Source organism: Aphanomyces astaci, assembly GCF_000520075.1.
Source record: "Aphanomyces astaci strain APO3 unplaced genomic scaffold supercont1.21, whole genome shotgun sequence".
NCBI classification, from domain to species: domain Eukaryota; phylum Oomycota; class Saprolegniomycetes; order Saprolegniales; family Verrucalvaceae; genus Aphanomyces; species Aphanomyces astaci.
This window is the reverse complement of record NW_009798284.1, coordinates 394088-421897: the sequence shown is the minus strand read 5'-3', so window position 1 is coordinate 421897 and position 27810 is coordinate 394088. Positions and strand designations below refer to the sequence as shown.

The following is a 27810-nucleotide window of genomic DNA, read 5'->3' as shown; positions in this document are numbered from 1 at the left end:
TGTTAATAGTTCTTGTCCACGTACAGTATAACACAGTAGTAGTACTGGGCTAGTACTACTATAAACAGAATAATACTATACCAGTACTAAATACTTCGAAGTAGTATTATCAGTTATTACTACGTAGTACTCGGGAGTACTACGTAGTAATAACTGATAAAGTACCACAATACACCTGGTTTTCAAATCACTCTGGAATTTGTAATTGGCTGAATATGATTATCCTTTCGGTAATAGCCAATCCGATCCATTCAAAATTGGATGAGCCAAGAGCGTCGATTCGTGATTCGATTCGGCGCCAAATCCACAATTTGAATAAAGTACTACTACTATTATAGTACTTCAGGACAGGGGTATTACTATTAAAAATAGTACTAGTAGTAAATATATGTAAATTAACGTTATAATCCTAGTAATCCCAAGGAGACACTTCCATGAAGTCGGCATCGAGGGTTGACGCCGAGTCCATGGTCGTGCTGTACGACGTGCAAGCGCTCTGTGACAGGTCGACCCCTCGAGTAGTACTTCTCCGGATGTCTCGACTGATCATCCGGTTAATGTGCGTCGCACACAACTGCGGCCTTACTTGGGTGATGTCGTGGCCGCATCCTTCAACGACGATCGTCCGGAAGCCCTTGCTCCGCACCTGGTGCGCACAACTGACGTCCAGGATCTGATCTTGGGCACCCCACAGCACCAGCGTGTCCGCTTCGATGCGATGCAGCTGGTCTTCCAGCGTCGACCGCTCCGGCTCGAGATCGTCAAAGATCTTGGACACGACGTCCCTTCGCGCAGCTTGGATCTTGGCATACATGTGCACAACGACGCGGGAGTTTTGTCGTTTGAGTTTGGTCGTCGTCGGACCTTGCGCATACCGAAGCAAGTCGTCCATGTGTTTGACGGTGGACGCTTCCATGAGGCGGAGACCAGTGTCATCGAAGAGTGCAACGACGGGGCTGGGGGTGGGCATGGAGATGCCGGCGGGGCAGAGTAGAGTGAGCGTGCGCACTAAGCGGGGGAATGTGGCTGCAAACAGCCCTGCAATGAGCCCCCCCATCGAGTACCCCACGAGGTGTATAGGAGTTGGCGTTGCTCTGTTGCTACGCAACGGGGGGCGAGTTGCTGCTTGAAGCGCCGACAGAAACGAGAGCAAATTGGCCACTTGTGCGTCGGCGCCGTAGTTGTGGCTTGAACAGACGGGGGTAGTGGCGCCGTGGCCCGGTAGATCGGGCATAACTACGCGATACCCTTGGTGGATTAAGTACTTGGCAATGGGTAGCCATGCGTCCTTGTCGGACGAGAACCCGTGCACGAGCACCACCGTGGGTTGGTGAAGTTCGGATTCGGTCGATGTATTTGGACGGGCTTTCGAGTCCAAGTACGCCCATTTGTACCAGCCTGCATATAAGAATCTCCTGGAAAATCCAATGGACGCCCGGCGTCGCTTCATCACGAGCTCGGCGGCAGCTTTCACGAGTGGCGCGACAATGGCTGGCATGGATGGCTACTGTAACGAACGATCTGTGTATGTGAGATGTACCGAGCAAATCGGATAATGCGATGACTGACGTCAGTGTTGAAAGAACCTGAGGCGCGGAAGGCCCAGTTTGAAAACAGACGGGCGCAGGTATGTATCCTGGTTACACACCCATTTGTATACGAATATGGTACGTAGAAGTACAGTACAACGGGTTACGGTTGTGTCGACGTGCAAAGTTTACTAACGTTACTATATTAGTATACGAGTGCTACTAGTTTCGTACTAGTAGTATTTGCGCGGCAGTCACGAGCTAGCGAAGTCCTTGGTAACGTTAGTAGTGATGAACGCGTACTAGTACATTGGAACAGCTACAGGAAATACTGTACAATTGGACGACATTGCAGACTGTTGCTTTGATACGTACTGTAGCGTGGGATGCGAGACTTCTGAGAACGATCGGGGGGCATTTCAGTGTCTCAGCTCCAGCGAATCTCGCAACGAACGCAACTTCAACACGAATTCAAACATGTTCACATTGCGTGTAACTACTGTAGCATCGATAGAGTACATATAGTGTATTGGCTTGGGCTAGCACACATGGTGCGTCAACCGTAGACACAGCCGGGGGGTTGTAGGTGTAGAAGCACTGGATGTCAATCGAGCTGGTTTATATAAGGTCTTACCCAAAGCAACCCACCCAATCACAACCATGGCCATTTTCGTCGCCTGAATCTGTATCGAGAAATGGCCCGGCATTACAATATACTTCGAAGTATATGTGGTTGGAATGTTGTTCGCTCCGAGTTCCGCTCAAGTTCAGATACTATTCCACGAAGAAATGAAAACTAACAGTACTGGGTAAACTTGGTTTGCCTTGTACCAAACGTCGTTGAAGGATATTGTTGAGTAATTCAAACACTATTAATAGCTTACTGTAGTCGTACAACGTTATTGAAGGATAGAGCTGAACCAAATTTTGTACTACCAGTACTGTAGTATGTACTAGTATCATGGAGTAAAAGCTGACCAAGGAGTGTACAGTATGTACATTCAACGAGTATACCTTGGGTTTGTGACGATTTGCATACCTACGGACATACCAGTAATCAGGACTTTTCGAAGTGATTTGCATACAGTATCAACGGACATAATCGGGACTTTTCTGCGCTACTTAATTTCATACTTCTTATACTCCGAAGTATTGTTGATGATTTCTAAGCGGAATCGCGTCACATACAGTGTACGTTTGTATGGACGTTCGATTCTCTTTGAAGGCTTCAGAGCATTTATTTTGATCCGAAGGCATACTGTCTGAATGTATTACGTAGTACTAGTAATAGTTAGCAAAAGGTCGGTTTAAATATTAATTCGGACCCTGTTACTTTCGCTACTACAGTGCGCAGTATAAATACTGCGTATGGCAGTACTGTACACATGTGTACTAACTACTACTACTCTGATCCAGAACATTGGTTAGGTACTAATACTACATTTGTCCTGGTCTTTTTCATTTGATTTAAGAGTTAAGTACAGGACATCACTCCAAACAACTTAATATTTGTATGCAACTCCCAAACAACATATTTATGTCAAAATTATACTATTAATAGTATTGTATTGTTTGAACTTGACGCCTCCATGGTGTCGAACTGGCGTCCATTTTCAAAACCAGCGCGAGCCAAAACACCCCAGACATTTTCAATTGAGTTCAAATCGGGTTCCGAGCTCACCAACCCACTGTAGGGACGTCTGCGGCTTGCAGAAAGGCCATGATGTGTATTCAAACGTGGATGGACGCATCATTGTCTTGATGGTACACGACAGGTTTGCCAACGTTCTTTTCTCGAACTGTCGTCAGAGAGGGCAACAGGTACGCGACCAATATCTCACATTACTTGATGGAGTTTTGTTTGCCATACTTCCACTAGGTTTATTGCTTGTGGATTGCAAGACGGAAGTTGCGCCGGATGTCGCGCCACTTGAAAAGTTGGCAACGCCCCAGCCGTTTCTTTGAATTGGGTTGAAGTTGTTGCTTCCATAGGTTACTTGTGGCGTTTTCGTTCCTTCGCAAGGCCTGGGCAATATACTGATTGGACTTTCCAAGTGACTTGTAGGCTTGGATCATCTCTTTTGGGGTATGTTTGTTTTCACTTGGCATAATTTGTTAGTGAATGGGTGGTTGAAAGATATGTATTTCATCTGCAGTACATGTACGTCGCCGTCATTTTAACCTACTTTACGGCTAAAACAGAGCATTATTACATACAGGACGTGAAGTATGAAAGAAGCACGCAAGTGCAGCTATTGTTTTGCACCAACGAAAATACACGTTTTATCATTACGCTATAAGTAGAGCGACCTTCAAATAATATAAAAGGTAACAACAAAATATAATCAAAGTTTAGAATGCGTCGAATGATACTATCGGCTTCTGTAATGGACATAGTAAAAACAAAAGTGTCAACTTGAAAATTTTGGGGTGCGGCTACAGTTTTCGTAGACTGTACTGGTATACGCCCTGGGGAAGTTCTTCAAGGTTGGCTCTTGTTTGACCGTGCGGTAGGTGACACTTGTACAAATGGCCTGTAGCCAACCTTGCCGTCCCATACCGGTACTCTTTTCGTGCAACGGTCATAACGCAGGCGGTTGACAGCAGCAAGAATCATCACGTTCGTGATGAAATGCTTCGACTTCACGGTTCTCGCGGCCACTTCCTCGTCTATTATACAGTATAGTACCTTCGCTTGGCCTATGTCATTTAGAACCACTTTTCATCGATATGCACATATTCGTGCATGTCGGAGAAGCTGTGGCGTCCACTTGGCAAAGGTCGAACGAAGGGAATGTATACGTTAAACGAGCTTGGATGTTGTCTGGCATCAGGAAGGGCTTGGTGTACCTGGATTTTGACTTAAATCTTGGTGTGGTTTTCATGCGCCATGGGTATTCTACACGCAGCCGAAATGTCTGTCGAGACATATAATGCACTGATTGTTCGCTTTGGTTTACGGCCAGTATTTTCCAATTTCGTATACCTTCAATATTGTTTTACAAAATTGTTAATGGTACAATTATTGATAATACAACTATTCCGTTGTACTACTGTACCAGTAGAATTTTACCGCACAAATTGATAGTGGCATCAGCGGTATGACCACCGCCGCGAAGTGAGAGTCGTGCACAAAGGCGACAGACGTCCGTACATGACAACCAATCTGTTGTGCGGCCTTGATAATCACTCTACGAGGGAGCTCATCACCCGCGGAAGAGCTTAGGAGCATTTTGTAGACTTCATGACGGTCCTCCAATTTCAGGTGCGTTTGGCTGTTCCGGGGCTGTGGGGAAGCAACAGGGGCACTATTATGCTCGCCGATGGGCTTAGAAGGTATGTTAAGGTCGTATATGTATGCTCGTAGAACGTTCGAGGTAAGTACTTATCATATTGAACAGAGGAAACTACTGGTGGTCATGGTCAGGGTTTTTGTAGCGACGTCACTCCAGTGGCGTCATAGGGTTATCGACCTATGAGAACAGACGTCAATCTTGACGTCAGTTTACGACCAAGCTCGATTGGCGTGCGGCGTGCTCGGCCATGGACACCAGAAGTTCCTTCTGCAGAGCGCACGTATGTATAGTACTGGTATTAGATATAGTATAGTCAGAGAAGTCATGCATGTAGATAACGCCAATCAATCAGTTTACAATTCCCTCTGCGTTATCAACTCCCCACAGTTTTAGGGATAACTCGCAAAATTTGAGGTATCATAACTCAACAACAAAATTGGGATCACCTCTTGGAATGCCTAGCTGAACCTGCCGCGCTCGCCACATCGAGATTTACACGTGAAGCCAGTCACACACTATTTAGATGTGCCCATTTTGTATACACTAAACGTCCAATACTATTTTATACTGGTACACTGCTAGGAACTACTTGCAAACTCCAGGCTTTCGCCAAGGGTCTTGGTGGTCTTCTGTCGCATCCCATCCAGTGATGTATGCCAGCCTCTACCGGTATACCGGTAGTCCCCTATACGGGCCATTTCAAGGTGCATTTCGCGGCTAACGTTAGTACAAATACTTGTACATATATTGTCCTTTTTTACCCAAATTTGGACTGGGCAGTTTATTTGAGAAATCGACTCAAAGCACAATTGTAAACCATACGAATATTGAGTTCAACTGGGACAAATGAGCCGGACTATCATTGGTTGGGATTTGGGAATGAAGAAATTTCATTGGCTAGTCGATTGTCTGCGCTTGGGCTGATTGGACTACCCACTCCAACTTCGAATCGAATGCATAATATATGGTTGTGTTTATCTTAGCTGGGGGGACATGGAGAATGAATAGACACAAACAAATGTCAGCAGAAGTATTTAGCCAAGCACATTGCATTGGATCACACGGATCTTATTAGTGTTGGACCCAAATTAGTGTGATTATGATCACCACAGGACAAGTTTTTACGTAAGTTAGTACAAAGAATGATCGATACATTTGGCGAATCTGCTCATAAGTCCAAAGAAGTTTTGGGTAAAGGACAGTGTCTAGAGGTCTTGTATTTAAGCCGATACCGCATCTCTCTTCAGGTCTTACATACGCGTAGAGCCACGCTGCATTCACCGAGTCATCGTAAATTTTGGCGAATTAGGGCCACTCGGCGGCCACAAAAAACTCCTCTTTTTGCAACTTTTCAGAAATATGATGACAATTTTTCATACGACTTCTTTTGTGTGTTTGGCTACCAAATCTGACATATATAAAGTGACATGATACGTCGAATTTTTACTGTTTTCTGACAGAAAAGTGTTTGATTTGCAACGGGGGACCCATTTTGTATAAACTTGACATTCTATCGATAGTTGTCATTCCATCATGGCATCCAGAGGTCACATCAAAACATTTCGAAAATATTTTCTCACCTCCCATTTGAAAAGGGAATTCTCTGTCAGAATATTATCTGACATCAAATTTTCTGTGGTATCCAGACTCGGCCTAAACCATTATCACTTAATTTATACTAAGGTAATTCATCAATATCGCGAACTGTATCATTATATCCAATCCAATGGCTTCATTCTGTAATGAGGAGTTTTCAATGGATATGATTATATTCAGCCAAAGGATCAGGAAACCACCTTGAAATTCAAAACTATGTTCATTTTTATGTTGTCCAATACAAATTTCAACTTGTATCTTATTATAATGCATTCAAATTTAATGTAGAATTGAGTTCATGTATAAATAAAAATGCGTCATGACACCCAGATATAATATTTTGTAAATCAATATTCTATACATACAAACTAAGATATTACTTCGAAGTACGACTGTTCGCGAAATACAAAGCCAAAAGAGTTTCACCAATTCATTAACGTTACGTTATAATTTGACCTTTGTAAGTGATACCAGTATTTCAAAACACACTCAAACTAGATTATATATATAATACTAAGCTAAACCATCAATACCGCGAACACTTTTTGTGCACTAAGGGCCACTCTGCCACAAAAAAGTGTCAGAAAGCACCTCGTTCTGCAACTTTTCAGAAATATTATGACAATTTTTCAAACGACAGCTTTTGTGTGTTTGGCTACCAAATCTGACATATATAAAGTGACATAATAATTCGAATTTAAACTGTTTTCTGACAGAAGAAAATTTCAACTGCAATTGTTGATTGTTTACCAACATGATATTCCATCGTAGTTCTCATTCCATGATGGCATCCAGAGGTGACATCAAACCATTTCGAAAATATTTTCTCACCTCCCATTTGAAAAGGGAATTCTCGGTCAGAATATTATTTGACATTATCATTTCTGTGGCATCCAGATTCGGCCTAAAATGTCAAATGTTTGAAGCACTCCACCACAAAATGTCCCTCGAATAAAAAAAACTAAGGGTAGCGTTGGAAAATATAAATACAGCTGCATTTTGTAGTGCCAAGAAATACCTGAAATATCGCAATAATCGATTTGTATTTTGAAAGCAATATTGTGCTCTGTATATTAATACTGTATATTAATACTGTATCGAGGCGTTTTCTCCGAACTTTATCCGTATCCGGAAATACCTCGTACATCCAATACCAGTGACGTACGTACGTATTCATTGATGGAGGTTCCTTTTGCACCCCAAATGCTCTCTCATTTTGGGAGGATCCTACGACAAAAGGAAGCAAGCATCAGCATGGGCGCCCCTGAAGAAGCGACGAAGAAGAAGCCGACGTCGGGACACATCTCGGAGCAGTTGGAAGAGGATATCAGCACCTTCCCCCACATGGAAGTCTCGCACTTGTACTTCCTGCTGCAAGTGGCGACCACCAGCCATGCTGCGTTAGCGGACGCAGAAGTGGCCGCGGCCAAGACCAAACTGCTCGGGTTGATCGCGGAACATCACATGGCGCCGTTCTACGAGCGTGTTGCCGCCGAGTTCCACTGGCCCGTGGAAACCGCGCTTCTCGCGACCATGAAGTACTTCCACCCACCCCAACAGACGTTGCATCTCCTTGTCTTTTCTCATGTACCTGGTGTGTGTATAGACAGCACAATGAGGACGAATTGACCAAGTTGGACGCGCAGCTAGCGGATGCGGAGGCGAACTTGGGGGACATTGAGGTGTTGGAGGCGCATCTCGGTCGCGCGCGGCTGTACTCGTTGATTGGGGACAAGGACAAGGTTCTCGAGGCGTTCCACACCGCGCTCGCCAAGCCGACGTCCGTGAACCAGAAGATCATCATCCAGCTGCACATCATCCGCGTGGGTCTGTTCTTCTCCGACCTGCCTCTCGTGGAGACGCACATCAAGAAGGCGCGCGTCCTCATCGACGAAGGCGGCGACTGGGACCGACGCAACCGCCTCAAGGTGTACGAAGGATGCTACCTTCTCATGGCTCGCGACTTTAAGAAGGCTTCTTCCCTCTTCCAGGTACTGTAGCTCTTCTGGTTGCCATGTTGCGCTGTTTTCTGTTCCTTTTTCAGGTGTTTGGTGCACATATATGTCCAATATTCGCGTGGTTTGTCCAATATCAATCAATATTGCATCACTCTGGAGTTGTGATTGGTTGAATATATCTGTGCTTTCTGTAAGAGCCAATCAAATCCACTCAAAATTGGATATTAGCCAATAGCGTCGATTCATGATTCGATTATTCGACGGGGTCTGGAAATTTGTATCGAATATACCACAATATTTGTTGACCTGATTATTTCAACCTGCAAACGACTTTCGATTTCTTCCTTTTTGCTCAATGAAGATATATTATTTTCTGATAAAATATTTACCTATTTTGCATCGAAAACGGAAATATAAGTTGATATTTCACGTGGAATTTGAGGTAGGACTCAGTGGCAACCTTTACAAGCACGGAGCTGATGTCGTATCCCACGATGATCTTTTATGCGGTCATTACGTCCGTCCTGAGCACTTCCCGCGTCGAATTGAAGAAAAAGGTAAATATATATTTATTAATATTTTTATAATCTGTTGAAATATAGATTGTGGATTCCTCCGAAGTCTTGGCGGTCTTGCGGGACATTCCCCACTTGAGCGACTTTTTGAACGGACTCTACGACTGCAACTACAAGCAATTTTTCACGGCCATTGGTACTATTTCGTGGTTTTCGTCGACATTCTAGGATTATTCGTTTGTTTTTCACGTTTTTTTCGACTTTTTTAGTCGGATTGCACGCCCATGTGAATCGCGACAAGTATCTGGCGTTGCATTCCCGGTACATCTACCGTGAATTGCGCATCTTGGCGTACGCGCAATTCCTCGAAGCGTACCGCAGGTAATAACACCCATTATACATTGAATATATATATATATATATATATATATATATATATATATATTGATGTATCCTTGAATTATATATATATATATATATTGATTCTTAACGTAGTGTTACGTTGCAATCGATGGCGACAGCATTCGGCGTTGGCGTTGTGTTTCTCGACACGGAATTAAGCCGGTTTATTTCGGCAGGTCGATTGAACGCCAAGATTGACAAGGTAATATATATATATATATATATACTTCGAATTCAATGATTCTATGGGATATAAAATAGTATCGACTACGATTGCCTTTGTCTCTTACTGTGTGTATTGATATATACCGATGTATATATATATATCGAAATAGGTGTTGTTTTGGTTGTTTTATATATGAGATATATTTATATATATATGTAGGTGGCGGGTGTGATTGAAACCAATCGCCCAGACGCCAAGAACGCCCAGTACCAGGACACGGTCAAGCAAGGCGACGCGCTTCTGAACCGCATTCAAAAGCTCGCGCGTGTAATCAACGTCTAAATCAAGAGCCAAATGTGTCGGATAAGGTGATTTTCCCACGACATAATTAAAAAACAATACACATCCGATGAATGCCACCACGAAAAATGGAAAACTAGAGTTTTGCTGTCTAGGATGGTGTGTTGAGAGACTTGTTCAACGCATATATATATATATATATATATATATATTTATACATATATATATATAAACATACATACGACACCTTGACGAGACTTTGACTTGGTACTGTATTAATATATCATGAATCCAATCGACGCATATTTTTGAGAGACTTACTTCAACAGGATGTAAAGATTTCCCATTGGCCAATCTGAAATCATTTGTCGCTGATTGGCTACCGTATGTAATCCCATTTCATTGGCCACACTGAAATCACTTGCGCTTGCTGATTAGCCACAAGCGCAAAGTGCAATGTCATTGTAGCCACTCAAATGCCACTGCTCGCCAAAATTAAAAATAGTAAAAATATTGTGAATTCGCTATAAATTTCCAAAATTCGCGTATCAAAAAATTGACTCACGCTGGACGTTTGATTGGTTGAATATACTTGTTCTTTTTGAAAGAGCCAATCAAAGCCACACAAAATTGGATTAGCCACTGGCCGGGAAATTCGTATCGAATCCACAATAATATTTCTTTATCATTTTATAAATTGCAGTCTGCTTGCCTGTTTTTCACACAACCCTACTGCAATCTATTATACTATGTAGTATATATATTTCAAGTATAAAATTCGGCACATTACTGGACTGCAATGACTTGCGAAATTATTAATGTCATCATGAACTGGTTGGTGTACATTTGTATGTGGCATATCTTGACGAGCTCTTTTAGGTTCCGTCCACCAAATCGCTACCGGTATAACGTTAGGATAAATACTTGACGAATTTACAAAAGAATAAAATCACTGGCTGGCCACGTTAGTATTTTGTACAAAAGTACGACTACTGTAGTATTAATAATACTTCAAATCTCAACTTCACACCACAGTGGATATATATATATATATATATATTGTGTACTGGTACAAACTATTAATTATGTACAAACTAGTAAGTACTAATTAATATCGGTCATGGTGGCGTGTACATATTATTCATGTGTATCTGTAGGATGTCTAGTAGTACTATCGTGAGTCTGTTCTTGGTTGAAAATCAACGAGGGGTATGGTGCAACGAAGCTGATGCTGATGTTGTTGAAGCTGAAGGCAGCTGCTGCTGTTGAAATCGATATAAACTGGCTCTAGCCCCAGCAGAGGCAGCTTTGACCAGTCGTTCCTTGAGCAAGTTGGCACATATTCGGCATACGCGAATGCTCACATCCTTCTTCATGTCGGCGGGAGGTCTTCTGGACAAGGGTAATCGCTTGCTTAATGGCCGACTGAGCCTATCCTCCTCTTCCTCAGCTTCGGATCGGCGGCAACTAGATGGAAGGCCGTCGCGAACTGGTTGAATGGTTGTGCAGGAGCTGCAGTAGATCCATCCGCAGTGAAAGCAGTGCGTAGCTTGGGTACTGGTAGATCGGAAAAAGAACCATCGAAACAAGATGGGCAAATTCTGGCGCTTGGCGGGCTTGATGTGGCGGCGGCAGTCCATGCATTGGCTATGCGCGTCCAGGGGAAGGAATGACGGCGCCGACGTCAAGTGCGCCAACATGGTTACGAGCATGTTCATGGGCGCGACTTCCCGAAGGAACTGCCCGAGGTCGTTGGTCGCATGCAGATGTGCGCCGTGGCGGATCAATGTCGCCGTGAACATGGGCAACTTGGCGGCTACGGCCAAGTGCAGCAGCGGCACCCTGTCCACACATGCGTTCGCGTTGCTGCCATGCTTGAGCAGCATGGTGAGGATGCTCGGGTCGTCCTTCCGGACCGTGAGAAGATGCACCATGATGGGACTGAGGCCCTTGTGGTTGACAGCATGCACACTCGCGCCGGCGTCCAGGAGCAACGCTACCATCCGCGTCGCGATGGACACGGACATGCGTCTCGACGATGTGCCGACAGCAAAGTGCAGCGGGGTGTTGCCGTGGTCGTCGCGCATTTGGAGCACGTCCGCGTCTCCGCTCTTCAGCAGTGCTTCGACCACATGGACGTCTCCCCGACGGATCGCAATGTGGATCGGAGTCTGCCCATGCAAGGGTTCGCGGAACCCGATCACACTCGACATGGACGACGACGCGGTGCTGGAGAAGCTGTCGTTGTTGCCGTTCACCATCGATTTGGACGGCGAGATGAGGTTGTACCCTCGCTTGTTGAACATGTCGAAGAGAGACTTCTGGACCGTGGGATCGTCCATGGACAGCGACGACGATCGCGCGTGCTGCGACGCCGGGGACGGCGATGGACTCTCGGTCATTTCGTGCGGCGCATACGAAGGCAGGAAACCTGCATGATCCTTCATGTCGGATGAGGATGGCGGCAGCGGTCTTTGCCGCGGGGTTGTGGATGCTGCATGCCCGAAGTACATTCGACTTGCGAGACAAACAGTGAATAATTTGCATGCAACCTTTTTCTTGAGTCGTGGAATCAAATACATTCGTTCGACTATACCCATACAAACGCTAGGATAATAAATGCATCAAGAGAGGGTGCAGTAATGTGACATTCGACAGGTATCCGGATACGCGAGCCAATCATATTTCAGGACGCTAGGGATCCGCCAATGGCATCGAGGGAAAACCAGCCACCGATAACAAATGCGTTCGCTAGTGGGATGGGAGAGGCGGCGGCGTACATTGCAGAGGTTGCTTGCTACATCAGCATTGATCGTACGACAATCCACTTGTACTAATAAGACCTGCGCAATCCTATCGTGAATTGGCTAATTAGCAGTAAAATTTGCAGTCTTGGTGCTATAATACGTACCTATTCTTGCCTCGGTACAGTCCATCTGGTTTTCTGGAGGTTAGTTAGGTACAGTACGACTCGTAGAGTGTGGTACAGTGTTCCACGTTGGACGGAATGAAATGCTTTTATCCATCGAACAGTATTTACTGTCTACTACTCGTACAGTAGTACTGTACTGTACAGTACTAGGTGGGTTATGCAAAATGTTATGTCAATCCTTTACTATGGCTAAAAACTACGACGTCATTCACGTTAAATTGTTTTGGAGTTTCGGTATGAATTTCCGGACCCCTTTCATCCAGTCTCGCTGGACCGAGCACAGGACCATATCTCTCCCATTGGTCAATACGAAAACGCTTGTCGCTGATTGACTACAATCCGTTTGATTTTCTATCGAAAGGGCAAAGTGGAAATTAATTAGCCAATGAGATGTCTCGGCGCGGTTTGTGACGATTGGGAAATTTGACAATACTATCAATAACAGCATGTAAACTTGAATTTTGCCACGTTAAACCTTTAAAACTCAGATTTACAAATGCATACTTACGTTAACGTAGATGGCCAAGACCTCCCGTAGAATGCAGCTGAGAGTGTCTCTCAGGACCGGGATTTCAATTCTGAAAAGTGCTGCATATTTACTTCTAAATATTTAACTATGGCAACGAAATAGCGCCCCACGTAAGCGGTATACAATTGTGGTCCGAATAAACGAATGTACGGGAAGTGTATCCGAAAGCCGAGCCAATCGCTAATCTGATTGGTTGAAATTTTCATTGGTCGAATACGAAACGCCTCAAATTCTATTGATGACATCTCATATTGTGCATTTCCCCCAAATTTGGACTGAGTGTCATTTCGCCAAATAACATTCGAATCCATTTGATAATCCAATTTAATCTTGTTATACACTATACAATACAAAGATTAGTATATATATGGTTTTGCCCCATGCGGACGGGTCAAACGTTCGGATTGGCTGAAACTCAGCAGAACGTGATTTGATTGGCTTAGGCGGTGCTCCAGTTTCGTGTATACAATGCTTTGTATCACGACTATCGATAATGTTTGGATGGGATCAAAAAGTACGTCACAGCTAGACCCAACACTGACACGAGGCCCGATACAATCAGCACCATCGCCACCCCCGACGATTGTTGAATGTATCCATACCAGTACGCTCCCACGGCTGCACCTATACACCAGTGGCACTACAAGTTAGGTACCTTTCTTTACATTGATAACAAGCTGCAAAATATATACCCAATTTGCCCGCCGCTGCCGACATGCCATTGAATTGCACTCGGACGTCGGAAGGAAATAGTTCGGCTGGGAGCGAAAACGTGCTCACATTCGGTCCAAAATTCGAAAAGAAGAACGTAAGTCCATACCTATATATATATACATACACCGAGAATTTGACGACATGTTGGTGTATGTTTGGATGGAGTAACTATCATATTACATGAAGAACACGAGCGTTTTGAGCGGCAGCAACGTTGTATAAAACAGCCCCATGGCCAAGAACAGGATCGCCATCACGAAGAAGCCCTGCATTTGAATGTGCTTGAAGTCCATCGTGCCCATCATGAAGTAAGACAAGTAGTACCTACATATATACACCACATCTGGTTTACATATTCGAATATGTCGAGAAAAAAGGACGTTTTTTCGAAAAAACGTCGAAAATAGTGGACGTTGCAAGAGAAAAAAACGTACCCCGGCAACGCAATCAGCGACGTAAACACAGAAAACTGCGCAATATCCACCATGTTCATGGCGGCGTCGTCGTCGTACAAGCCATTTAATATGATGGGCGTAAATAAGATGTTGCCGTAGAACGTTATGTCAAAGAGGAACCAGCCCACGGATGTGCCGACGAATTGCTTCCAATAGATGGGCATCGCCGCGGATAAACTCAGTCGATTCGGGTTGTGCTGGCTTTTCAAAAAGGCCTCTACAACGAACGGATTCGGTTAAAATATCGAAAATTTTATCTATTTTTTTCGGAAAATATCGAAAACGTACTGGTTTCTTCCGACGTGATCGCTTCGTGCAAGACAAACACTCCTGGCAGCGCACCCAACCCGAGGAGCACCCGCCATGTCCATTCATGGCTGAGCGACGTCTCCAGCAACATGTAGCACATGAGGAAACTCGCGAGTTGACCCCATCCCTGGAAGCTAAACACCGCCGCCACGCGCTTGTTGTTGAGCACGGGGTCGGTGCCGCCTTCCGCCGCCGCCGCGGCCGACAACGGGTACACGCCGCCCACGCCGATGCCCAGCACGAACCGACAGACGGCGAGGGTCGAGTAGATGGACGAGCTCCAAGGCAGCACCGCCGACGCCACCGCGCCGATCACCGTGAGCAGCAGCGTGAGGATCATACCCTGAGGATGCGTGAGACGTGGAAAAGACATGGAGGGGTGGAATGTACCTTCTTGCGTCCAAGAACGTCCCCGATGTACCCAAAGATGAGCTGGCCGACAATCGCGCCGACGAGCGAACAGGCGGTGATTGCGGGGATGCTGGATGTGTCCAAGGACGGATTTGTTTCGGTGACGAGGGGCACGACGCTTCCTATGATCGCCAGATTGTACTACGCGGCCGTTAAGATGCCAGCTACTCGAACTTGGAAGCTTACCGCGGTACTAAAGTTGGCGACGGCAGACACGAGCACGCGTTGGTTGACTTGGGAAGTCGATGCCGTCGAGTCGCTTCGTTCTAGCAGAGGTGTGTACGTCGATTTGGATGGCATGTGGATCACAGTCGAGTGGGAAGGAGGGGCAGTCATCGGGGTGGACGGGGAAGCCTTGCCATCATTGTGGGTGGACATGAGAGCGGCGGCGGCGGCGGTAGAAGATTCGTTGCCGACACCGGATTCACGATTGTGGTTTTTCAGCCAAACGCCCAAGGTGAACGGTATCCGGATTTGAAACCAAACTTATCGTTCATTGGTGAACACAAAGGATATCCACCAATCAAAACTGGCCAATTATTATCCGGATGTCACAAGGCCCTGTGGTTCAACACAATCAAAGTGCCACTGTGTGACTGATATTATCCGGATATAGAAACTCATCCCCGTAAAATTAGGCGTTTAGGCCCTAAATAGAGTGTATTTAGGCTCAAAATGGTCGTACCGGAAATCGAAAATTCTGATGCTTGAGGTAACGTTACCTAATCCAACCAGATTCGAAGCCTTTGCTTATACTACGTAGTATGTGTTTATATGTGTACCCAAGGGTACCTGTGATTGTCGAATCTAATTCTTTTCTGTGCAAAAACACAGTGGTAAACTATTACTAATACCCCGGAGTATTAATACTAACATTAGTACCCGGTAGTATTTATACACCTTTTTGCAGTTACCAGTTGGACGAGTGCCCGATATATTTGGACATATTTGGTGATGTGCCCGATATAATTGGCCGTGTGCCCAAGCAATTGCCCATGTGCCCGATGAATTGTGTCGTGTGCCCGATGAAAATGGAAATCACGCAATAAAAAGTCAATTCAATATAGATATGGTCGTTAAACGACACATGCAGCATCGTTGCTGTGACGTGACATACATACATACCAACGCCCATGTTGCCTATGGCCTCCGCGCGTCCATCGATGGTGCGAACCTTGAGGTAAATCGAAAAGTGAGCTCTGCGCACGACTCAAATTTTGGATGAATCGTTGAAGTATACGGGCAATACATCAATTGAGAGGAAAGCACTGCTCGCATTATGAATTAAGCTATACTACTACTTTATTCAAGTGGTCCTGCGCACGACGTCATGGCTCCTGGCATCCAGTCTTGCCCTGTTGTCCTCCGAAGCGACCACGTCCAAGACTATGATCAAGCCATTGTACTCGATTGAGAAGCAAAAACAGTTGCTCCAAGTAGTCCAAGCAGTGCACGAAGAGGCAGGTCGACCGAAGGTCATCTCAATCAAGACGCTGTTTCGAATCCCCAGCAGCGACAAGTACCCCCTGGCACTGCAAGGCATTCGGTTTCCAGTGTCTGAACTACGAAAGGAGAAGCGTGAAGGTCGACTGGATCCTGACATTGTGGCCGCGTTGGACGCCATTGGGTTTGTGTGGAACGCGGACCAGTTCCAGTGGAGCCAAACCCAGTTGGCCTTGACCAAGTACAAGGAACTCCACGGCAACTTGCTCGTTCAATCCCATTTCAACGTCCCGAAGGATGACCCGGTATGGCCAACGGAGCTCTGGTCCAAGAAACTGGGTGTTGTAGTGGCTCGAATTCGAGCGCACAAGACTACACTACCCCCAGAGAAGAAGCAGTGGTTGGACAGCACGGGATTCGTCTGGGACGCTGCTGAACTGCATTGGAAGTCGAATCTGGCGGCACTGGAAACGTTCAAGGCCATCCATGACCACCTTTCGTGCCTTCGGAACTTGTCGTGCCAGCAGACGACCCGCAATGGCCCGTCGAGATGTGGGGACTCAAACTTGGGAAATTGGTCTCCAGGTTGCGAAGTACCACCACTTCGTTGCCCCCACACAGGCTCGATGTGCTGAATTCGCTTGGGTTTGTATGGCTGGTGTATGCCCGAGGCGTTGGCCATAGCCCACCTGCCAACTTTTCGCTCAAGGAACAGCAGCAAATATTGCAAGTGGTCCAAGTCCAACGTTCCCAGCAGCGCCATACAAAGTTTGTGTACTTGCCTAGTCAATTCAGAGTCCCCGATCAAGCCCCGTGGCCCCTACACTTGCATAAGGTCAAACTGAACATTTCAAAGTTCCGACGGGCAAACATACAGGGCAATGTGGAGCCATCAGTTGTACAAGCCTTGGACGCCATGCATTTTGTATGGAACGGGTTAGAGCACCAATGGAGCCTGAATATGGAAGCGCTGGGTATTTACAAAGCCCAGTATCAAGACTTGCTCATTCCAGTTGACTTGTCGTGCCGCAAGAAGATCCACAATGGCCAACCTACTTTTGGGGGAAGAAGCTGGGGATGGTCGTGGAAAACTTGCGCGCTCGCAAGGCCAAACTGATGCCACAGCGACGCCAAGCGTTGAATGCGATGGGGTTTGTGTGGAATGCTAACGAAGCGCAGTGGCAATTGAACTTGGCGGCGCTCGAGACCTTCAAACAAGTGCATGGACATGTGAATGCCCTTCGAGATTGTGTCGTGCCATCTGGAGGCGGCTGGTGGCCATCGCGGTTTTGGGGGTTGCCTTTGGGTTATGTTGCCAAGTCCCTTCGGAAGCGTGTCCACAGATTGTCCAACAAGCGACGACATGCATTAGACGAGTTGGGGTTTGTGTGGAAGCCATTGGAGGACCAGTGGAACAACCGCAACCTCTTGGCGTTGAAGACGTTTAAACGTATCTATTGCCATATGAAGATTCCAATGAAGTTTATTGTACTTGACCAAGACCCCAAGTGGCCACCGCAGCTGTGGAACATGAAGCTGGGACACATTGTCAATAGTATACGGTATCTCAGCCACCAACCTAGGTATCAACTCGACCAGTTGCACCAGCTCGGCTTGGTTGTAGTCTTTAGAGATAAAACTACCACATCGAAAGTGCATTACTGTACCAACGTATTATCCTGTGTCGCATACGGAATCAATCACACATGCTAACGTACTATGTACTACCCCACCAGGTACTACATACTAGTAGTAAGTATGTAGTAGTAACCAACACGTACAACCGACGTTTATGTGGTTGGACATAGTAGTACTGTACAGTATACTAGTACCGACCCTACTACACCATTTTGCAGTTAACAAGTTGGACGAATGCCCGATATATTTGGCTGTGTGCCCGATATAATTGGTCATGTGCCCAAGTGGGGCACACGACGCAATTCATTGGGCAGATGGCCAATTGCTTGGGCACGGCCAATTATATCGAGCACACGACCAAATTAAATGGGCACACGGCCAAATATATCGGGCATTCGTCCAACTCGTTAACTGCAAAATGGTGTAGTAGGATCGGTACTAGTATACTGCAAAATGGTGTACTATTATTAATATGTAGTACCAATCTTCCACCAATGTGAACTGTTTATAACGTATTACGTAGCTAATCCAATTACACTATTGAGAACTTTCAACCAATCATCGATTAGTATATTTGACCCAGGAATTTGGCCCAAGCATCAACAAAAGTCCAGCGAAAACTCTCAAAGTTATCCTAATATACTCCATGATTGTCAGCGTTGGACTCAAACCAGTTCAAGTCCAGGTCGTCGTCCATGCGGGCTTCCACGGCTTCCTTATTGGCTTGGCGGCCCCGTGTCACAGACAGATCGACCGCCTTTTGTCGGGGGGCGCGGGAGGCCAGAGCAAACTTGCCGCGTGTGGTCGTGTCCTGCATGCTTCGCTCGGTGTACTGGCCCGACCAGGTCGTAAACCGATGCAGGAGCACGCCCACTTGCACAGTCAGATCCACTTCGAACGGCGCATTGGTTGGAGAACTGCGACGTGGGGAATAATGCGAGATGTGCACAAACCCGTCGCAGATGCGGCGCTGGTCCAGGGACAAATCGCCGCCTTCGTTCCCGACAACAAACGCAGTGCATGGAGCGAACTCTGTGTCCTTGTCCAGACCTAGTTAGCGTTAGCAAGCATGGACTCGTCTTGGCGAAAGAAAAGAGTATGGAAACGGTACATGTAGACGAAGGGGTGTTGTTCAACGTCGTGGACGAGTGCAAGCCGAGAATCCGACACCCACGCGACGTTAGGTACATATGCACGTCGTCGCACGTGTGGAATGTGACGACGTCGACGTACTTGTGTGCATTGTGCCCTCCATGGGTTCCAAATCGATCCGACCCGACTACATGTCCTCTTTCCGTGAGTTCACCTCCCATGCCATCAAGATGGACGTACCCACGAGGACTTGCTTGACACCGAAGGCCGTTCCCGTCCTTAGATACGTCCCGAGGTTCTTCCTTCCCATCACATTCGACACCACAAGGTAGAACTCATGTGCTGCTGCTGGCGCCGCCTCATTTTCGGGTGTCGTTGTCGTCGGCGGTGCTTCCATTGCTCAAACGCAATCAACAATTGCATTCCACCAATCAAACATCGTCAACCCCAACCAATCCACGTCCAGTATTGCATCCCAACCATTTTGATTCGTGGAATGACTGACCAATCAAAACGCATTTAGTATGACATTTCACCCAATCGAAATGTCATATGAACATTATCCATTGTTGATTGGTGATAAATGGTAGCGATTCTAACTGAATACCATATGATTGGTAGAAATAATCGACGAAACCCCACTGTAACCGCAAGCTCTGTGTACTTTTGAAGTCATGCTTGGGACCGCATGGAGCCTTCTGTAGCCCACCCACCGCCTCCGCGGGGCCGCGTGAACTCGCGCTTGATGCAAGCGTCCGCCAACCTACAGGCAGTGAACAAGCCCTTCGACGACCCGTCCCTTCGTCAACCCATGTCGCCCTCACCCACGCGGCAGTCGCCCACACTCAAGCGCAAGCAACCCATCTACGCCGCTCCTCCTGCTGCTTCAACCAGCAACACGGCATCATGTTGTGCTTCTTCCACCACGTCCTTCAACGACACTGGCCCCGTCCTCGTGCACGTATCCAAGACCCATCTCCATGCAGTGTACGGCGGCACGATGGGGTTCTACACCATTTGGCTCGCCGTCCCGTGCGAGTCCACCGTGGTGATCCATTTACTCGTCCAGAACGACCGGACTCGCTCCGTCCGGCTCTCCGCTTCGCGCATTTGCTTTACCCCAACGACGTACGGGCTCCCTCAAGGTATGTATCCTCATCGTCCTTGGTCTGGCCTTTCTGTCCCCCATTCCCTGTCTGGCCTTTCTTGCTCATCTGCCCTTTCTGAGATATTCTTTGTAGCTGTGGGAGTCCAGGCCGTGGACGTGACCCGCGATGACGACATTTGCATCCAACATCGCATATTCAGCCAGGACGAGCGCTTCGACCAGCTGGACGTCCATCCGATCCACGTCACCGTGTTCGGCAACGAAGCGGCGTTCGTGTGGTCGTTTGGGGGCGATGCGATTTTGCAGGACGTGACGACCAACACATTTGCTCGACGGACACCGCTGCTGATCCCCGGGATGAAGGAGCCGCCTGCACCATCGGGCCACGACCCAAGCACCCTCCTCGTCCCATCCCCTGCTTCTTCTTCCGCTTCCCATCCCCCAAGAGACGTCTACTTTAGCTCGCTTGCGTGCGGAGAAAACTTCACCGTGGTCGCGAGCTCCCAGTCGTGCGTCGCCTTTGCGTTTGGCCAAGGTACCGATGGTGAACTGGGCAACCACGCCAGCTTTAGCACGAAAACCCCATGCCTGTTGCCGTCGCACTTGTTTGCTACGCCCCAGGAACGCCCCTCTATTGTATCCCTCAGCTGCGGAAAGCACCACGTGGCGGTATGTGATTACCCGAGAGCTTGGCATCGAGTATACTAGTGTTCGACACACCTTATATATATATATATACACGGTGTCGATTGATGTGGACTTTTGTGCTGATTTACCAAATTCATCGATCGATGCTTTGTACTGAATTTTGTATGTAAAAATTAGTCGTGTGGTGGTGATTGGAATCACACTAATGTAGGTCTTACACTAATTAGATACTGATGATGATGATAGTTTCCTGCAATCTGATTGGCTCAATACTTCTGCGGATTCGTCTGAAATACTATTAATAGTAGTATTCGTCTTTGATTTGATTCTTTTTTCTTTTTCTTATTACGCGGCCAGTGCTTTGTAAGCCAATTATGACTAAACTAAATTGAAATTCATATGCAGATTTATCAGGAAAATTGTAAAATGAGAAACTAAATTTGCTTGCCTCTCTTCGCCCATACTATGCAGGGAAAATACTTGGCCTGGAACTTGCCTTTTTTTGGTGTGACACCTATTTAGTCGTGAAAATAGTCCACACGTCGTCTTTTTTTTTCTTTTTTAATTATTATTATTACGCAGACAGTGCTTGCTTATATGTGGTTATAAAACCCGTGATGGACCTATAAATCTCATGCATTTATTTATTTATTTAGGTGGCCACTCGCGCTGGCCAACTGTTTACGTGGGGCAGCGGTCGATTTGGGCAGTTGGGCCATTGCAACTACTTGGACATCAACGCCCCCAAGCCCGTGCAGTTTGACAAGGCGGACACGGCCAACGCGATGCTCATGGACGGCACGATCGTCGTGTCTGTGGCCTGCGGAGGGTTTCACACGCTCGCCATCACAGACGTCCAGCACGTGCTCGCGTTTGGGCACAACAAGGCGGGTCAGCTAGGCTTTGGGCACCGCCAATCTCGAACGGAGCACGGTAATAATATATATCTATATCACTAGGCAACGAATTTATATATATATATATGCATCGTGTTAGGCTGGCGCAGTTGTGTGCCAAGTCGAGTGGAAAGTCTGGTGGACCATGCCATCCACCAAGTGGCGGCCGGAGTGCACCACAGCGCATGTATTTCCACACACGGTATAAATTAATACTATCCCGTCGCTTGTATATTTTGTCGTGTTACTGTATTATTCGTCATTCAATGATAATATTTTTTCAAGTATATGTAATATATATATTTTTGAAATATAGACAAATTTATATATCATTTTCGTAGGCGATTTGTTTACGTGGGGATGCGGCGTGGATGGACGCCTCGGACACAATTCATCCGTGACATTCAGCGTCCCCACGCTCGTCGTGGCCGTCCAATTGCTCCAAATCTTACCCAAAGTAGGCAACAAATATATATATGTATATATATTTAAAATGTTCAAAAATGATATGTTTTGTCTAGATGGTGCGATGCGGCGGGCGGCACACGGCGTTGATCAGCGACGGCGACGTATTGTACTCGTGGGGCGCGAATGACTTTGGGCAGCTGGGCGTAGGAGACGTCCGGTCTCGGCTGTCTCCTACGCTCGTGACGTTTCCTACGGCGTCTCCTATCCTGGAGGTATATTGGTTGTTTAATCTATCTCGTCCATCAACCTATATTAAATATTATATATTATATAGGTCAGTTTGGGGCACTTTCACTCGGCAGCAATCAACGCCCTTGGAGATGTATGGACGTGGGGATACGATATCAACGGGGGGCTTGGGATGGAGAGCGATGGGTCGGTTCATTTGAAGCCGGTTCAGGTGACGGCGTTAGCTGGGTACGGGGCTGTCCAAATTCAGTGCGGATGGACCCACACGACTGTGCTTACGAAGCGCCACCACCCGATCAAACGCCCTACTCCCCCTGGCTCTCGTCGGGGAGGGGGGTCGACCAACCAGCTGGACGTTGCGGGGGGAGGAGGGGGGGAGGGGGGTCCTCTGACCAGTACGACCACTAGACCTATAACTAGTCGCCCGACGCGACAGAAGCAACCGCCCACGACACCCCCAACGACACACGATGATTTGACAGTAGTACAGCCACCGCCCAATACGTTGCAAACATTGCACAAACGCATGCTCATGCAACGTTTACGACGCCCGCAATCGGTACCGTATTGTGATTTACCTAGTGTGGAGGTCTTGTATACAAATATATATATACTGTACTACCCCCTACTGGTGCAAGCATTTTGTGATATATCGGACGTCGTTTCGATACTACCGTATTTAATAATAATCTTTGTTTAATAGTTTTCTTAATTCTATTTATTTGTGAAATATTTTTGATTCTTTTGAATGTAATGTAAACATAATCAATTTTAAATGTAGTGTAAAAATAAAAAATGAATCTAAAAAGGATAAAAAATCAGATACGTTAATCTACACCATGAAGTGAATAGTAAATTATAGATGGCTATGTCATCTCAAATCAATGACTTCAACTGGACTATAAATTGTTCACATTTTATTAGCATGAGACGGCAGACTGACTGACGTATACGATGTGCGCCATTTCGATTAAACGATTGAATTCAATTGATCGTGTGGACGTACCAAGATGTAGTCTTTATTAATTACTTCACTATATTTAATATATCGATTAATCAATTCAGTAGCCTTTTTTAATCTACAATACTACCTACCGCCTTTGGATTTGTATGCCGTAGTTATGATGCCATTAAATATTCAGTATTTGTTTTACCTACTCTGTATATATTTATCTTAAACAGATTTCCTTTAGTCACATTTCAGATGTACTAGTATTTATTAGTTGATAATAAACTTATAAATTTCTTATACACTGACATCTTTTATTTTTGAAGCGTATATATATAATATATATTCCATATGAACATGAACGCTCAATGATGTGTGCATTGTATATACACATAGGCGGCGGCCCACCCTCGTGCAAGAATTGTACCGGCAGACTCGACGGAAGCCCACGGCAACTCGAGGCGGCCAGTCCACATCAGTACCCCCCACCCCTATTTACGAAAAAAGCCCCCCCACCCCCCCAAGGCCGCCAAGCCCCCGCGTCCGCAAACGGCGAGGCCAGCAGATAGACAACCAACTAAAGTACCCCAAACGATTCAACCAAGGGTTGTTACCAGGGACAAAGAAGGAGCAACGAATGTTCACCATACAGTAGCCACGACATTTGTCATGCGAGTGGTGCAGCAAGTTGTACAGAAACTTCATGGGGGAAAGGTCGAGCGACCCAAGACGTTACCTCGACGACCTCGGAGTGCCCTCCATCAACGAGTATTCACTCGACAAGCACCAGTGATGCCCATGACTACACCAAGGCAGTACCACCCCCCACCCCCTAAGCAACAACTTCCCATAGAAGAACGACCAGTGGACGACGTAAACAACAAGATGGCGCCCCCTCCAACGATGAGCTTGGAGCAGTGGACGTTCTTGACCAATTCAAGTTCAAATACATCAGGTCCGACCATGTCGTCGCTGTCGACTGACGACATATCGTCGAGGGAAGCAGCCCCATCGAAGCACGGGCAAACTCGACCAAAAAGCGCCGCGGTGGTGAGATCATCACCGTTGCCGCTGGCGTTGACGTTGGAAATGGAACGAGAAAGAAAGCGAGTCATGGAGATTGGAGAGTCTGTCCTGAAAGAAACCCAACACCAGCCGCACCGTCGGCGACTGTGGCTGCGGTAGTACTACTACTACTACAGTAACGTGATACTGGTAGTTTATTAGTTCTATCGACATGTAAAAAACTAGAGTGCAATCAATCATATGGGATGATTTGCCTCGTAAGGTCCCAAAACAGCAATCGACGCAAAGGATCTGCACGAGTTGGAATCGTCACGCACCAAGATCCGTCAAACTACTTGTATTTACTATTCATGCATTTATTCATCACTAACGTTATAGTAACGCAACATCATAGTGAGCTGAATTTTCATTGGATTCCCCATATTCATCGACTACAGTACCAAGCCGAGTTGGTGCAACTGGTCGAGTCGACTGGCAGGATACCCATGATGCCGATCCTGAATGTTGGCTACCAATTGCCCCAGCTTCATGTTCCACAGCTGCGGTGGCCACTTGGGGTCTTGGTCTGGCACGACAAAGTTCATTGGAATCTTCATGTGGCAATAGATACGTTTATACGTCTTCAACGCCAAGAGATTGCGGTTGTTCCACTGGTCCACCAATGGCTTCCACACAAACCCCATCTCGTCTAATGCATGTCGCTGTTCACTGGGTAATGTGTCGACACGCATCCGAAGGGAGTTGACATAGGTACCCAAACGAAATCCCCAAAACCGCGATGGCCAGTAGCCGCCTTCAGATGGCACGACAAACTCTCGAAGGATTTTCACATGTCCATATACTTGTTTGAAGGTTTTGAGCGCCGCCAAGTTCAATTGCCACTGGGCTTGGTTAGCATCCCACTCAAACCCCATCGCATACAACGCTTGCCGTCGCTCTGGCATCAGTTTGGCCTCACGACCTCGCAAATTATGCACGACCATCCCCAGCTTCTTCCCCCACAGGTACACTGGCCATTGAGGATCTTCTTGCGGCACGACAAAGTCAACTGGAATGAGCAAGTCTTGATACTGGGCTTTGTAAATACCCAGCGCTTCCATATTCAGGCTCCATTGGTGCTCTAACCCGTTCCATACAAAATGCATGGCGTCCAAGGCTTGTACAATTGATGGCTCCAAACTGCCCTGTATCTTTGCTCGTCGAAACAGTGAGACGTCGAGTGGTTTGACCTTATGCAAGTGCAGGGGCCACGGGGCTTGATCGGGGACTCTGAATCGACCCGGCAAGTACACAAACTTTGTATGGCGCTGCTGCGAGAGTTGAAATCGAGCGACTTGCAATATGTGCTGCTGTTCCTTGAGCGAAAAGTTGGCAGGTGGGCTGCGGTGGACAACTCGGGCATTCACTCGCCATACAAACCCAAGCGAATTCAGCACATCGAGCCTGTGGGGGGGCAACGAAGTGGTGGTACTTCGCAACCTGGAGATCAATTTCCCAAGTTTGAGTCCCCACATCTCGACGGGCCATTGCGGGTCGTCTGCTGGCACGACAAATTCCGAAGGCACGAGAAGGTGGTCATGGATGGCCTTGAACGTTTCCAGTGCCGCCAGATTCGACTTCCAATGCAGTTCAGCAGCGTCCCAGACGAATCCCGTGCTGTCCAACCACTGCTTCTTCTCTGGGGGTAGTGTAGTCTTGTGCGCTCGAATTCGAGCCACTACAACACCCAGTTTCTTGGACCAGAGCTCCGTTGGCCATACCGGGTCATCCTTCGGGACGTTGAAATGGGATTGAATGAGCAAGTTGCCGTGGAGTTCCTTGTACTTGGTCAAGGCCAACTGGGTTTGGCTCCACTGGAACTGGTCCGCGTTCCACACAAACCCAATGGCGTCCAACGCGGCCACAATGTCAGGATCCAGTCGACCTTCACGCTTCTCCTTTCGTAGTTCAGACACTGGAAACCGAATGCCTTGCAGTGCCAGGGGGTACTTGTCGCTGCTGGGGATTCGAAACAGCGTCTTGATTGAGATGACCTTCGGTCGACCTGATTCTTTGTGCACTGCTTGGACTACTTGGAGCAACTGTTTTTGCTTCTCAATCGAGTACAATGGCTTGATCATAGGCTTGGCCGTTGTCGCTTCGGAGGACAACAGGGCACGACTGGATGCCTGGAGCCACGACGTCGTGCGCAGGACCGACTGCCGCTGCCCTCGTCGGCAGACAGCAGCCAACATCAAATCACTCCACCCACCCACACCCAAATCGATCCTGATTTGCTCCGATTGGTCACTCTGAAATTTCTTTTCGCTTATTGGCTACATAATTTATTATTCGTTTTACATCATGACTTGTTCTGTTTCCTATTACTGTAAATACTAGTACTACGTATTAATACCACGTAGTAGTAGAAAACAGAACAAGTAGTCACTACTAGTCATACTACCTTTTCGTATCGTGTTGGTTTGAGGACCATCTGTGCCATGATGGGATTTGGATGAAGTCACCAACCACAACACCGGGGTCTGTCAAATATTACACATAATTTACACCATGTAAAACAACAGCAGCCACAAGTAATACAGTGTTGCATGTAAAGTACTAGTAATTGTTGGGAAGGGGCTTTATAACAGTGAGAGGGGGGTAAGAGCACGTTCTACACTCATGGACAAAACCTAGGGATTCATTTCATATCTCATGAAGTATTGAGAATTGAGGGCGGCTGTTTGAGTGTGATGAGCCAATAGCAATGCAGAAAACCTACCGGCGCGCAACTCGCCAGTGTCGAGAACTTTCCATTCAATATTTGCATTTTGAACTCGGACAAAATGAAGGAACACAAATTGCAATACAAAATTCAATATATTGCTCAATCAATAATGAGTCTTCTCGCCATTGCGTCAAATAGTTTCCAAGCATCAGCGATGCATGGAGTCGATGAGGTTTTTGACTTCCTTATCGGAAATCATGTCCCACGCAAGCAACACTGCAGCACGCAACTCGGCCACGCTCTGGTACTGACGACCATTGTTGTAAACAACGCGCGACATGGTGGACCAAAGGTTCTCAATTGGGTTGAGGTCCGGCGAACGCGCAGGCCAAGGCAGCATGTCAATGGACTGGTCGGCACAACACTGCTTTGTCTCCGCCGAGGTATGAATCGGAGCATTGTCTTGTTGAAAAACAAAGTCAGATCCAAACTTTAGGTGAGCAAAAGGCAATAGGTACTCCGAGAGAGTAAAAA

General features: G+C 46.7%; 8 protein-coding genes across 10 annotated transcripts; 3 read left to right on the top strand and 5 right to left on the bottom strand.

The window, feature by feature from the left end:
• Positions 1-341: 341 nt before the first annotated feature.
• Positions 342-1544, bottom strand: H257_09038 (hypothetical protein). The gene has a single exon (XM_009835152.1). The coding sequence runs from the start codon at positions 1496-1498 to the stop codon at positions 410-412; it is 1089 nt and encodes a 362-aa protein (XP_009833454.1). The 5' UTR covers positions 1499-1544; the 3' UTR covers positions 342-409.
• A 6096-nt stretch (positions 1545-7640) lies between these two features.
• H257_09037 lies at positions 7641-10783 on the top strand. Of its 2 annotated transcripts, XM_009835151.1 has the most exons (8): positions 7641-7959; positions 8028-8412; positions 8826-8936; positions 8982-9090; positions 9164-9275; positions 9390-9498; positions 9682-9830; positions 10642-10783. In XM_009835151.1, the coding sequence occupies exons 1-7, from the start codon at positions 7676-7678 to the stop codon at positions 9802-9804; spliced, it is 1233 nt and encodes a 410-aa protein (XP_009833453.1). In that variant the 5' UTR covers positions 7641-7675; the 3' UTR covers positions 9805-9830; positions 10642-10783. The 2 variants fall into 2 exon arrangements, with proteins under 2 accessions (XP_009833453.1, XP_009833452.1); XM_009835150.1 differs by lacking the exon at positions 10642-10783 and having other exon boundaries at positions 9682-9983.
• Positions 10784-10806: 23 nt separating this feature from the next.
• Positions 10807-12314, bottom strand: H257_09036 (hypothetical protein). The gene has a single exon (XM_009835149.1). The coding sequence runs from the start codon at positions 12273-12275 to the stop codon at positions 10962-10964; it is 1314 nt and encodes a 437-aa protein (XP_009833451.1). The 5' UTR covers positions 12276-12314; the 3' UTR covers positions 10807-10961.
• A 1197-nt stretch (positions 12315-13511) lies between these two features.
• Positions 13512-15537, bottom strand: H257_09035. Of its 2 annotated transcripts, XM_009835147.1 has the most exons (7): positions 15299-15537; positions 15092-15253; positions 14681-15044; positions 14372-14609; positions 14118-14261; positions 13916-14043; positions 13512-13847 (listed from the first exon to the last, which is right to left on the bottom strand). In XM_009835147.1, the coding sequence occupies exons 1-7, from the start codon at positions 15488-15490 to the stop codon at positions 13708-13710; spliced, it is 1368 nt and encodes a 455-aa protein (XP_009833449.1). In that variant the 5' UTR covers positions 15491-15537; the 3' UTR covers positions 13512-13707. The 2 variants fall into 2 exon arrangements, with proteins under 2 accessions (XP_009833449.1, XP_009833450.1); XM_009835148.1 differs by having other exon boundaries at positions 13916-14261.
• Positions 15538-16500: 963 nt separating this feature from the next.
• Positions 16501-18138, top strand: H257_09034 (hypothetical protein; the record flags this gene model as incomplete). The annotated part of the gene is made up of 4 exons (XM_009835146.1): positions 16501-17132; positions 17177-17567; positions 17624-18043; positions 18112-18138. 4 exons carry the CDS (start codon positions 16501-16503, stop codon positions 18136-18138), a joined length of 1470 nt encoding a protein of 489 aa, XP_009833448.1.
• A 637-nt stretch (positions 18139-18775) lies between these two features.
• Positions 18776-19695, bottom strand: H257_09033 (hypothetical protein). The gene is made up of 3 exons (XM_009835145.1): positions 19526-19695; positions 19305-19472; positions 18776-19243 (listed from the first exon to the last, which is right to left on the bottom strand). The coding sequence occupies exons 1-3, from the start codon at positions 19680-19682 to the stop codon at positions 18828-18830; spliced, it is 741 nt and encodes a 246-aa protein (XP_009833447.1). The 5' UTR covers positions 19683-19695; the 3' UTR covers positions 18776-18827.
• A 261-nt stretch (positions 19696-19956) lies between these two features.
• On the top strand, positions 19957-24728 carry H257_09032 (hypothetical protein; the record flags this gene model as incomplete). Its single annotated transcript, XM_009835144.1, has 9 exons — positions 19957-20430; positions 20527-21062; positions 21698-21974; positions 22038-22139; positions 22279-22394; positions 22459-22617; positions 22680-23153; positions 23940-24125; positions 24228-24728. The coding sequence occupies exons 1-9, from the start codon at positions 19974-19976 to the stop codon at positions 24726-24728; spliced, it is 2808 nt and encodes a 935-aa protein (XP_009833446.1). The 5' UTR covers positions 19957-19973.
• A 163-nt stretch (positions 24729-24891) lies between these two features.
• On the bottom strand, positions 24892-26820 carry H257_09031 (hypothetical protein). Its single transcript, XM_009835143.1, has one exon. The coding sequence runs from the start codon at positions 26801-26803 to the stop codon at positions 25001-25003; it is 1803 nt and encodes a 600-aa protein (XP_009833445.1). The 5' UTR covers positions 26804-26820; the 3' UTR covers positions 24892-25000.
• Positions 26821-27810: the final 990 nt, after the last annotated feature.